At 46.2% G+C, this 13,549-nt stretch overlaps 1 protein-coding gene across 1 annotated transcript in view; it reads left to right on the forward strand.

Moving 5' to 3' along the window:
* Positions 1–13,549, forward strand: part of Dnah8 (dynein axonemal heavy chain 8) — a 231,087-nt gene that overhangs the window by 9,583 nt on the left and 207,955 nt on the right. The window contains exons 7-12 of the mRNA XM_021221842.1: positions 2,503–2,679; positions 5,821–5,934; positions 6,131–6,238; positions 7,251–7,352; positions 11,626–11,772; positions 12,919–13,116. Coding sequence (XP_021077501.1) covers positions 2,503–2,679; positions 5,821–5,934; positions 6,131–6,238; positions 7,251–7,352; positions 11,626–11,772; positions 12,919–13,116 — 846 coding nt within the window. The remainder of the gene's footprint in view (positions 1–2,502; positions 2,680–5,820; positions 5,935–6,130; positions 6,239–7,250; positions 7,353–11,625; positions 11,773–12,918; positions 13,117–13,549) is intronic.

Raw genomic sequence — 13,549 nt, forward strand, 5'->3', positions numbered from 1 at the left:
TTGGACTGCAGACTGTAAGTCATCAATAAATTCCTTTACTATATAGAGACTATCCGTAAGTTCTGTGACTCTAGAGAACCCTGACTAATACACAAGGTTAGGAACACCCATATAACATGTGCATACAAGGGCATAAACACTCATGAAACATGTGTGCACAAGGCATGAATATCCATGTAACATATGTGCACTAGGGCACAAACACCCATATAACATGTGCTTACAAGGGCAGGAACACCCATGTAAGAGGTGCATACAAAGGCATGAACACCCATGTAACATGTGTGCACAAGGCATGAACACCCACATAACATGTGAGTACAAAGGCAGGAACACCCATGTAACATGTGTGCACAGGCATGAACACCCACATAACATGTGAGTACAAAGGCAGGAACACCCATGTAACATGTGCATACGCACTAACTGAGATGCAGATCTTAGATAAGGGCAGAACCCTCGCGATAACCTTCCAAAGCCCTAACATCCAAATACCGTCACACTGAGGACTGGGTCTCTTCGTTAGAGATTGGGCGGTCGGCCATATTCAGCTGAGGGCTGGCTTTACAGCGTTAGGGGCACCTTTAATAGTCATGGCGGGAAGGAAGCATGGCGGCATGAGGGTAGACATAGTGATGGAGAAGGAGCCAAGAGTTTCATGTCTTGTTCCCCTTGCAGCAGGAAGTGACTGCCACAATGAGCATGGCCTCTTCCTCGAACAAAGTCACGCCCACTCCAGCAAGGCCACACCTCCTACTAGTGCCTCCCTGTTAGCCTGAGGTGGCCTTTGTCTTTCAAGCCACCACACTGCACTAGCAGAGGACACAAGTTTAGTTCCCAGCACCCACAATGTAGGTCCGACCATCTGTAACTCTAGTTCCAGGGGATCTGAGGCCCTTCTCTGGCTTCCATAGTACACATTACATACATGCAAGCAAACACTCGTATACATCAAATCAAATAAAAATGGATCTTAAAAAAAGTGGCCTCAGATGGCAGGCAGATCCTTAAAAATTGTATTTTGTTAGATGGACTTTTCAACATTGAGATTATAGCAGATATCCAGATATTTAAGGAAGCAGAGAGGTCCTCCACAAGGACTTTGTTCTTTGGGTATTACAGAGGACAGTAATGCATATGCAATGGCTGTCTTCTCTCAGGCTTCCTTTACGTGTGCTCAGGAGGCTTGGTGGAATCCTTCAGAGTGCTGGCCTCTTGTTGGATATCATTATGTCATCCATGCAGTGATTGTTGTATTTTTGCTTTTAGTGCTGTAATAAAATACCCTGATGAAAAGCAGGGCTGGGAAGGTATCTCATGGTAGAGTGCGTGCCTAATACATATGAAACACTAAGCTTGGTTTCCAGCATCATACACACACACACACACACACACACACACGTACACTCACACACATACACATACACACATACATATATACACTCACCCACATGCACATACATACACACATACACATACACACTCACACACACTCACCCACATACACACGTACACTCACACACATACACATACACAAATACATACACATACATACACTCACCCACATGCATATACACGTACACACTCACACACTCACACCCACATACACATACACACACTCACCCACCTACACATATACACACATACACATACACACACTCACCCACATACACATATACACACATACACATACACACTCTCACACACACACTCACATACATACACACACATATGTACACACACACACACACACACACACACACACACATGCATGTTCACTTGTGCACAGCTTCCTCTCTGCCCTTATATAATCCAGGACCCCTGCCTCGGGAATGTCACCACCACATTGGGCTGGGTCTTCTCACATCAGTTAAAGTACTCAGGACAATGACTCAAAGACATGTCTATAGGCCAACCCATGATCTAGGCTGTTCACTGTTGAATCTCAAGTGACAAAGACAAGCGACATGGTGGTTAAATTAATTTATGTACTTTACAGAAGCATATGGACCCTCTCATTTCTTTAAGGTCTTAGTTACAGCTAGCTAGCATTATCCAGTGGCCGATATAGCAGGTGTGCAATGGTGTCGCAGTCAACGTTGCACTATGCTGACTACCAATGAATCTAGACCTGGTTAGTGGTTGCTTGGGCTTCGTCTTTGCTGACTTACCTGTTCAAAGCATTTACTTCGTTTTCTTTTGGATTGAGGGGTGTTATCTCGTTGAACTGCTGGACTTCACATAATGTTTTCCAGACCTCAATTCTTTGTTGTACCTGCTAGGTCCTGTTTTCACTTGACAGGGTGCCTTTAGAGATAGGAAAGTCTGAAATTTTTACAGCTTTCATTTTATTTCATTTTGTGTGGTTTTTTTGCCTGCACGTATGTATGTGCACCACATGTTTGCAGTACCCAGGATAGTCAGAAGTGGGGGCTATGCATGCAGTACCCACAGCAGTCAGAAGAGGGAGCTACAGGTGAGTGTGATGATACTCAATTTCAGGTCCTCATTGAGAGTGAGCAGATGAGAAAAGAAGCTGATGATTCTGGTCCCCTCACCGAATTGGAGCATTGGAAGCGAATGTCAGCCAAGTTCAACTACATCATTGAGCAGATTAAAGGGTCCAGCTGTAAGGCCGTCATAAATGTGCTGAATGTCGCACACTCCAAGCTGTTAAAGGTAAACTCTATCTTCTTTAACCTTGTAAACTTGTAAGTCTTTCATTGTAAACTTGAGTTCTTTAGAACAACTTACTAGAAAATTATCCTTATCAAATTGCCTCTTAAAAAAATTTGAGATGTATTTTGAGTATATACCACATCTATACACCCCTTGGGGGCCAGATTGTTGGATTCCCAGTTGCTGGAGTTAGAGGTAAGCTGTAAGCCACACAGCTTGGGATCGAGGAACCAAACTCAGAGCAGTGAACCCAATTAATTAACTGCTGAGCTATCTCTCCAGCCCTCGCCTCTCCTGCTCAGTAGGCTAGGCTGGCTACTCAGTGAGCCCCCGATATTTGCCCGGCCCTGCCTCCTCAGGTCCTGGGGTGACACATGTTCCATTGCATCCCGCTTTTTTGGACATGGGCTCTGGGTCTCAAAATCAGGTCTTCTTGTTTTGCAGCAAGCTTTTCTGACTAAGCTTCTCTTTCCAGGCCCACAAAAATATGTATCATTTTGCATGTTAGGAATTTCAGACTTTCCTAGTCGTTATTAAACACACCGTAGGTGGTTTTAATCAATAGTTATTCCTACTGTGCTACAGGGGGAACCCAGAATTAATTCCCCCTCTCTAGCTTTATTTTGATACCCTTCCCAGTCTTCCGAGACTGCTCTTCCATTTTGTTCTAAGGCGTCAGATGGTTTCTTGATATGTAGCAGTCAGTTGTTTAGAAGTGTCAAGGTTTGAATCAGTCTTTCTCAGAGACCACCCAATTCCCAGCTGATGAGACAAAAGTTCATCTCTCAGTTTTGACAGTTCATCTGTGGTGTGCCGTCCAGAGAAAGAAACGAACACTTTTACTTGGAAGGTGTTTTGGGAATTGCAAATCAATACAGATTTCCAGAGGTGAGGAGGCACGCTGGGGAGGTGGCTCAGTGGCCAAGAGCACTCGCCATGCTTGCCTGGCTGGTCAGGGCACCCAGAAACCATCCGTAATTCTAGTTCCAGGGTCTCTGACATCGCCTTCTGCTTCTGTTGCATAGACACACGTGGCTGTACAGACAGACATGCAGACAAGCACTGCACCACGTAAAGTAAGAAAAGAACAAATTGTAATCACACTAAAGGGCGACACAGAAAGACAAAAAGGCAAAAGCCCTGCTCAGTATGCCATCCCCACCTCCTTTACCTTTCTTCCTGGGGATTGTTTTTATTTTTATTTATTTGTTTGTTTAATGTATGCATGCGAGCACATGTATGTCTCTGCACCATGCGAATGTCTAGAGCTGGCAGAAGGGAGAAGGCACTGAGTCTCTTGGAACTGCAGTGAGAAGTGGTTGTGAGCCCCTTGTGCGGGTGCTGGGAATCGAACCTGGATCTTTTGCAACAGCAAGTGCTCTAACCACTGGGCCATCTCTCCAGCCTCTCCCAGAGGCCGTTGTAAGGCACAGTTTGACTTGGCCCTTTCCTTACTCTTCTCTTTCCCTTGAAGTTTACATTTCTCTTCACGGACATGCAACAATGTTTTTGTTTTGTTTTGGTAAAAGATTAACCCAGTAGGTATAAAACAAATGTCTTTTCATCATATCCCTTCCCTAATCTTGCTCTTCATTCTTGATTCTGAAAGATAACTGCAGCCCTCTGGTCTTCTACATTCTCACCACAAGGCTCTGCTGCTAATCTCTGGTTACAGCATTAGAAGGCTTAGCTAGCCCACAGCTTCAAGCCCTCCCACCTTCTTACCACAGGCCACATTGTCAGGTTGACAGCCATACTGATGTCCTGTCTCTGGTTCTAATTTTCTTTATCTTATCATGGTGAGAAAAACATGAGGACGGCCAAAGGAGGAATGGTCCATTTGGCTCCTGGTCTCCAAGGCATCACCCGTCATTGTGGTTAGGTCCAGCGGAGCTCATGGTAGCAGGGGCATGTGGCAGATGCCTTTGCCATGGGGCAGACCAGCAGACAGGGAAAAGATGCTGGCATCTGTGGAGGCTCTCCTCTGCCTGCCAGGCCACACCTTGAAGCTTCTCTCCAGCCTTCGAGATGATGGTACAAGCTGAGAACCAAGCACAAGAGAACACCAGCCTCTGGTGTTTCAGAGGCAAAGGACAAAACTTGAAAGAGTTGACTTCCAACTGAGTCCATTTTGCCAGTAAGGGTATTTCCTTCGCATCATGTTCTAGTGACATGGCTCGCCAGGGAAGACCCAGAACTGTTATACAGTGTCATTGAACACCCATCTTGGAAAAGCCATTCTGGGCAGAAGCAGGTCTAGTCCAAGTCTATACACAAGGACAACAATCACAAAGGAATGGCTTTATTTTTTTGTCAAGCATTTAACCTGCTTATAACAGCCAGTCTTAAGTGCTATAAGACAAGGAGATATCAGGGGCTGGAGTTATGGCTCAGTGGTTAAGTGCACTTCACCGCTCTTCCAGAGGACCCTAGTCTGGTTCTTACTGCCCATATCAGGAGACTCATGAGCAGCCCTGACTCCGGCTCCAGGGAATCTGATACCTTTTTCTGGTCTCCTTGGGTACTGCACTCACTCACACACTCTCCTACCCCACCAACACATAATTAAAAAAAATAAAAAGTTAATTGTTTTATTTTTATTTTTTAAAGATTTATTTAATTTATGTCTATGAGTATGCTGTTGCTGTCTTCATACACACTAGAAGAGGGCATTGGATCTCATTACAGATGTGAGCCACCATCTGGTTGTTGGGAATTGAACTCAGGACCTCTTGAAGAGCAGCCAGTGCTCTTAACCACTGAGCCATCTCTCCAGCCCATTGTTTTCTTTTTAAAAAGACTGATTTCTGTGTATAGGTGCCTTGTTTGCATGTTCATTTGTACACCAGAAGAGGCTGTCATGTTTCATGGAACTACAGTTTAAATAGACAGTTGTGAGCTGCCACATGGTTGCTGGGAATTGAACTCAGGACCTCTGGAAGAACAGCCAGTGTTCTTAACCTCTGAGCCATCTCTCCAGCTCAAGTGAATCTTTTTCAGGAAGAAAAAGAAAATGACATGAATCAGGTTTGGACAGGGTCTGTTTGCTCAGGGAAAACAGCGTGAGTTTTGTGACTAAATTGAAGCACAGTGAGATATTTGGGTTGATAATTGGATTCTTACGCAATTTTGATTCCTTAGAACTGGCGGGATTTGGATGCACGAATCACCGACACTGCAAATGAATCGAAGGATAACGTGCGGTATTTGTACACCCTGGAGAAAGTATGTCAGCCCCTCTATAACCACGACCTGGTGAGCGTGCTCCTGACGGCAGGGTTTTCCAGGGCCTGGAGGGGTGGGGTCAGAGTCCAGAAAACTAAGAATCGGGGTTCCTAAAGTTAACTTGCACCGTTAAAGCATTTGGCCGTGGCGTGTGGTCGCGGCAGTTGGAATCAAACCGGGATTGCGTGTATGATAGAATTTACTTCCTGTATCTCGATGAATTTAGGTTTCCATGGCACATGGAATACAGAACCTGATCAATGCCATCAGAATGATTCACAGTGTGTCGAGGTATTACAATACGTCAGAGAGGATGACATCATTATTCATCAAGGTGACCATCTTTCTTTGTCTTTGTCTTTGTCGTTGTCATTGTCGTCGTTGTCATCGTCGTTGTAGTCGTAGCTGTAGGCGGCGGCGGCGGCGGCGGTGGCGGTGGCGGTGGTGGTGTGGTGGTGTGTGTGTTTGATGTTGGCGTGCCACAGCAGCCCTGGGAAGTCAGAGGACATTTTGTCAGGTCTGTCCTGTTTTACCTTTCCCTGTGTTCCTGGGACTGAACTCCGGTTGCCTGCCTTGTGAGGCAAGAGCGTTGACTTGCTGAGCCATCTTACCAGCCCATCATGGCAAGTTCTCTCCCTCCCCTTCTCCCTCTGCCCAGGCTGTTTCCCAGGCAGGTCTCAAATTCTTTTATGTAGTAGAGGGCAGATGACCTTGAACCTCTGATGCCCCTGCCTCTACCTCCTGAGTTTCACCTGTCTGAAGTGATAGAACCCAAGGTCTTGAGCATGCAGGGCAAGCATTGATCTATAGTCCCCCACTCAACCATTCTTTTCCTTTAAAAAAAAACTTATTTTATTTTTTAATGTGCATTTGTATTTTGCCTACATATGCATTTTGTGTTTTGCATTTGTATATGCCTTAGTGAGGATGTTGGGTCCTGGAACTGGAGTTGCAGACAGCTGTGAGCTGCCACATGGGTGCTGGGGATTGAATCCCGGTCCTTTGGAAGAGCAGTCAGTGCCCATAAGTGCTGAGCCAACTCTCTGCCCTCCCTGCTAACCATTTTAAGTGGCTGTCATTCATCACTTTGGACTAGGTCAGGACTTAAATGGAAGTGTACTAGACAAATAGAAAATGTGCTTGACTTTAGGACTCATGATCCCAGGGACAGTGACATAATTGCAGTAGGTAAATGTTTTGGGTTCTCTTTATTTTGATTTGATTTGTGTTTTGTTTGTTGTTGTTTTTAATTTTGTGATTTACATACTCCACAAATTAATTATCATATGTATTATGCTTTTAAACGCCATTTACCTACAGCCACTTTGTACCTACCTTTATTTTAGGTGACAAATCAGATGGTAACAGCCTGTAAAGCATACATTACTGATGGTGGAACAAACCACGTGTGGGACCAGGAAACGCCAGCCGTACTAAAAAAGATCCAGGTTTGTAAAAGCATTTCATTTTCATAAAGCAAAGCTCTCACCTGGCAGCTCAATCTTGTTCCCGTTGTTCGCTCATGAAAACATGCTCCCTTGGAAGCCGTCACGGAGTAGTGTGGGAATATAAAGGAGGATTGTCATAGATACTTCACTCTGGTGGAGCCAGAGAGATGGCTCAGTGGTAGAGTGCTGTGAGAATCCAGAACCCTTTGGCTATGTGGGCACCTGCACGCATGTTCAATGCTCCCTTCCCCTGTATGATTCAAAGCAACAAAGTATTTTATATGTCACAAGTTAAAGTAACAGGAGAAGTGGAAAAACTAACTGAAGTGGGCTCTGACTGGCAGGTTTGCAGTGTTGGACTGTAACACTAACCCGCCCGAAGAGACCCGGGGAGATGTCCCTCCCCCTGCCCTGCCCCCAGTAGCCACAGATAAGTACCTGTGCTCAAACTACAGAAGGAAAATGGGAAGCTGAGGCACATATTGTAGAAGTGTGGAGAAACTGGGCTAAGGATGTAGCTGGATTGGTAGAAAGCTTGCTAAGTGTGCATAAACCTCTGGGCCCCGTCTCTGGCAGCCCATAAAAGAGGCATGGAGGCACATCGCTGTTGCCCTAGCATGGGGGTGGTAGAGATAGGAACACTGGGAATTGAAGGTCAACCTTGGCTACACAGGGAGCTTGAGGCCACCCTAGGCTACATGGGATTCCTGTTCTCAAACAACAGCAGCAACAGAAGGTAAGGAAATGGATGGACGAAGGGAAAAACTGTGAGAGGACTTGCCTGCTGTTATCTACTGGGGCTGTAGGCATCTCTTCTCCCACATACATTCATATGGATTGTCAGCCCTTGAGAAGCACAGATTCTTTTCCTGGGATCAAGAGCACTGACAGACAAAGAAAAGAACCATCAGACACCGAGAAGCAAAATAGCTCTCAGTAACTTAAAGAAGAAAGAGTCCTCAGGAGCCTCAAGCAACAGGGAGCCAGCTTCAGGGAGACATGAAAGTCTGGACACAGCTTTCTCCTTTTGACAGCAGAGCACAAGCATTTGGAAGATGCTTTGAAATGTCTCCAGAGACTACACCTAACAGGTGGAGACAAAAAACAAACAAACAAACAACTCTAACTAAATAAAATAAAATAAAAATAAATAAAAGAAACTGTACCTGCAAGGACAAGATTATTTATCAGAAGGGACGATGAGCTGAGCCAGTGAAGACTCAGAGTGCCAGAGTGAGCAAGGAAAAAAGTTTGAGAAAAACAACTCAGAAGTGCTCCAGCACCAGTGCAAAGGGCAAGGACAGCCAAGAGATAGTGAATGGCGGTCCTAGTCAGTGTTCTATTGCTGTGAAGAGACACCGTGAGGACAGTAATTCTCAGAAAGGACATTTAATTGCGGCTGACTTATAGGTTCAGAGGTTCAGTCCATTATCATCCAGGCAGGCATGGTGCAGGAGGAGCTGAGAGTTCTACAACTTCATCTGAAGGCTGCTAGTGGAAGACCGACTTCTAGGCAGCTAGGATGAGGGTCTTAAAGCCCACACCCACAGTGACACACCTACTCCAACAAGGCCACACCTTCTAATAGTGCCACTCCCTGGGCTGAGCATAGACAAACCGCAACAGTATCTTCTCCCAACTTTTGTTTTTGTTTTTTTATGATCAAGTCCGTTCAATACACTGTTGTGGAGCTGTCCCCAGGAGCTGAGAATCCCATGTGTAGCCAAATGACGTGGGGCCCATACTCCGTCCCGCAGAGGTGGCACAAAGACGACACGTATGCCAAGGCAGGGTTTGAGCAGTTTCCGAAGCTTCCTTTATTCTCTCTACAGCAGCTCTCTTGCTTCAGCTCTATTCTCTGTTCCGTTTATTATGGGGGACCGCCCAATTTATCCCCTTCCACCCTCTGCACTCGTCTCTCATCACTCTTCATCATCCAATCAGCATTCAGCACGCTCTGTACACGAGCCATGCACGCAGACAGGGTGCGCATTGATAGGCCAGTGACTCAATATCATGCTGTATGACGCTATGCGTCAGGCGGGCAGCACATGATCATTCAGGTGCGTGATCATTCAGGTGCTTGGTAAACAAGCAGGGAATCACGGGGCTTGGCAGTGAGCCAGGGCGCCGTCTTGGCTGCCCCTTCCCACAGCCAAAGCCTTCTGAAAGAAGGACTTTCCACGCCTACAAGCATAAACGGTCAGCAGCGCCTCAGTAAGAGGTGGGGCCTGGAGCTTGCCCTCCTCATCCAAGCCTGACTTTTGTCTGGCTCGATCTTGTGCAGGTCCTACACAGGGAACTGCAGCTGCCGAGAGTTAATAAATACAACAGCTAGCTATGTTATGTCCAGAAAACAGCATGTCGCAGTCCTCCAAACCCTCTTCCTGCTCAGACATCCTTCTCCCTCCTCCTCCTCCCTCAATGTTCCCAATCCTTGGTTGGGGAGGGGGTGTTGATAGGTGCCCCCTTGAGTGCTGAGCACCCAGTCTCTCATTTTCAACATTCTGGCCAGCTGTTTTAGTCAGGGTTTCTATTCCTGCACAAACATCATGACCAAGAAGCAAATTGAGGAGGAAAGGGTTTATTCAGCCTTCCACTTTCACATTTCTGTTCATCACCAAAGGAAGTCAGGACTGGAACTCAAGCAGGTCAGGAAGCAGGAGCTGATGCAGAGGCCATGGAGGGATGTTTCTTACTGGTTTGCTTGCCAGCCCAGGGATGACACCACTGACAATGGCCCTCCCTGCTTGATTACCAACTGAGAAAATGCCCCACAGCTGGATCTCATGGAGGCACTTCCCCAACTGAAGTTCCTTTCTCTGTGATAACTCCAGCCTGTGTCAAGTTGATACACAAACCCAGCCAGTATACCAGTCTATATCTGTAGGCACTATTTGGGGGGGGGGCATGTTATTGAGGTTCTTATATCTCTATCTCCCTTCCAACTTCTCAACACTAGGTAGGGGAGAAAGAAGGTTAGAGGAGAAAGGGGCGTAGACCTCCTTAGACAACTTCCTGCTGATTAAGGTCATTGAGTTTTTGGGGGCAAGTACAATCTTTGTCATTAAGATATCTCTAATTTCTTTTGCTTGTGAACACTTGACAACAGCTACCAGGAGCCTGGGGGCAGAGCAGAAACCTCCTCCTCTCCCTCCTCCTCCCTTTCATCCTCCTTCCTCTCCTATTCCCTCCTCCTCCCTTTCTTCATCCTCCCTTCCCTCTTCCCTTCCTCCTTTTCTTCCTCCATTTCCTCTTTCTCTTCTCTTCCCGTCATTCCTTTCTCCTCCCTCTCCTCCTCCTCTCTTCCCCTCCTCCCTCTCATCCTTCTCTCCTCCCTCTTGTTCTCCCTCTCCTTCTCTTCCCTCTCCCCTGCCCTTTCCTCCTCCTCCCTGTAGTCCTCCCTTCCCTCCTCCTCCATCTACTCCTCCCTTCCCTCCTCCTCCTTTTCTTCTTCCTCTCTCTTCCTCCCCTCTTCCCCTCCTCGCTTTCCTCCTCCTCCTCCTCCTCCTCCTCTTCCTCCTCCTCCCCCCCCTCCTTTCATCTTTCTTCTTCACACTGTCTGCCCCTCTTAGAGCGCTGGGATTTACACCCTCTCTAGAGTCTCAGAATTAAACTTTCTGCAGCTGGCAAAGATCAGCCCCCTACCAGTGCAGGAGGCAAATCATAATCCCCTGCTGTGAAGCAGCCTCTTGCCCCGCACCTGGGATTAAAATACATGTTCACATAACATAACTGCGTTGTTAAAGAAACCAAAACCCCATTGACTCTCCATTGACTGCTGCCCACCGTAAAAGCACCTCTGACCCAGGTTGAGTGCAAACACAAATAATTAGAAGGTAACTTATCGGCACAGCAGTTTCGTTTAGTTAGCCATGGGAGTATAGAACCAAAGCTGACATCAAACGTTCAGGAAGAGTTAAGGGAAATATTGAGGTGTAAGCGAGACAGAACCAGATTGTGTATTAAAAAATCAGTGCTTTCTGAATGACTACTCTCATCGTATCTGAGTTCCTTGAGTTGTATAGTCTTTTAGCCTGGATAATTTCAGTGCACGATTTGTGTGTGTGTGTGTGTGTGTGGTGGCTTTTATAGTAAAGTTTAAAATAAACATTTAAAAGCAGATATTGTCGTTCATAGGTCTTAATATATATAGAGAGGACATGAGCATTTGTTAACAGTACCAGCCTTTGTTTGATGGGGCATGATCAGCCTGTCATAAACCTGTCGCCCATCCCCCTGCCTGATTTTTTTTTCTCTAATTCTCTTGTAGGATTGCATCTTTCTCTTCAAGGAATACCAGGCATCCTTTCATAAAACAAGGAAGCAGATTTTAGAATCCTCCGGGGAGAAGTCTTTTGAAGTTTCAGAAATGTATATATTTGGAAAATTCGAAGCCTTCTGTAAGAGACTGGAGAAAGTAAGCATTCTGCAGTCACAGCCCCCCTTCCCCTTAGCCACACGGTGCTGGTTGTTTTGGGGGTTCAGGTCGTGTGGGTGAGGATCATTAACTTAGGCCTCCTCCTGGTATTGATCCAACTCAGTCAGTCAGGTTACTCAGATGCCACAGTGTTTGTTTGAGCCGGTATCTTCTCTCACTCAGGGCTAGTGCCTTGTGATGGTGCAAGGCTATTGCAGAATTTCACCTCGCCCAAGAACTCAATTCTTGTTGCACAGATAGGTCTTGAACTTGAAGGCTCCTGCTCTCGGCCACAATATCAACCTGAGAAAATGTGTGCGGCTTGTGGGCCCCATAAGTGGGTGGAGTTTGAAGCCCATTTGTGCTCTCTCTCTCTCTCTCTCTCTCTCTCTCTCTCTCTCTCTCTCTCTCTCTATCTCTGGACCAACATTCTCTATGTATTTCTGAACAGTGTGTAGGGGAAACCTTTGCTGGGCAGAAAGCTGCCCCTCTGACTTCAGTCATTAGGACTGACTGAAGAGGGATGGTATTGTTCAGGAGGCTGTAGGGAAGCCACCCTAAAGGTTCCTAGGTGTCAGTCTTTGGAGAGTGTCTTAGTCAGGGTTTGTATTCCTGCACAAAGCATCATGACTAAGAAGCCGTTGGGGAGGAAAGGGTTCATTCAGCTCACACGTCTGCACTGCTGTTTGTCACCAAAGGAAGTCAGGACAGGAACTCACACAGGGTAAGGACCTGGAGGCAGGAGCTGATGCAGAGGCCATGGAGGGATGTTACTTACTGGCTTGCTTCCCCTGCCTTTCTCAGCTTGCTTTCTTATAGAAACCAGGACCACCAGCCCAGGGATGGCATCATCCACCATGGGCCCTCCCACCTTTGATCTTTCCTGTGTCTGCTCCAGCAAAACATCCTTTTACCTGTGTGGCCCAGCAAAACCTCATTTGACATAACTGACTTTCCAAATAAACTAGAAGTTTCCACTTGAGTAACCCTCCCAGGCACAGCCTCAGTGGCCTCCTTCCTCTAGCTGGTCCTATCTCCTAATGTCTCCTCAACAGCATTCCAAATTAGCAATGTTTAACACAGGGGCCCCATCTAGAGAAGGGGCCCGAGAACTCATTTCTAATCATGCAATGTTTCTTTTTGAAGATTACAGAGATGATAACCATTGTGCAAACATACTCAGCCTTGAGCAACTCTACAATCGAAGGAATCGATATTCTGGGGATAAAGTTCAAAAACATCTATCAGGGCATTAAGAAGAACCAATATGACATCCTGGATCCACGGAGAACAGAATTTGACACAGACTTCACAGAGTTTATGGGGAAAATCAATATTTTAGAGGTCAGTAGCTACACAAACTTGCATGCATATAAATGGGAGCATTGCGGATGCTTCTGCTTGGCGCTGCTATTGCAAATATCCATACAGAGTGATGCTTCTGTATTGATCTTTTTGTTTGTTTGTTTGAGACAGGGTTTCTCTGTGTAGCCTTGGCTGTCCTGGAATTCATTGTGTAGACCAGGCTGGCCTCAAACTCAGAAATCCGCCTGCCTCTGCCTCCCAAGTGCTGGAATTAAAGGCATGTGCCACCACGCCCGGCTGTCTTCTACCTTTTATCTGAGCTAACGCCTGTCATTGGCCTGGAACTTAATCACAAACTTCCAGTGATCGATCTGTGTCATTGCTGAAATTGTAGCCACACACTATCTTTTTTTTTTTTTTTTTTTTTTTTTTTTTTTTACAGTTCTGGGGACCTGTTTTAGTTAGGGTTTCG

The sequence above is a fragment of the Mus pahari genome, chromosome 21 (assembly GCF_900095145.1).
Source record: "Mus pahari chromosome 21, PAHARI_EIJ_v1.1, whole genome shotgun sequence".
Classification (NCBI taxonomy): Eukaryota; Metazoa; Chordata; class Mammalia; order Rodentia; family Muridae; genus Mus; species Mus pahari.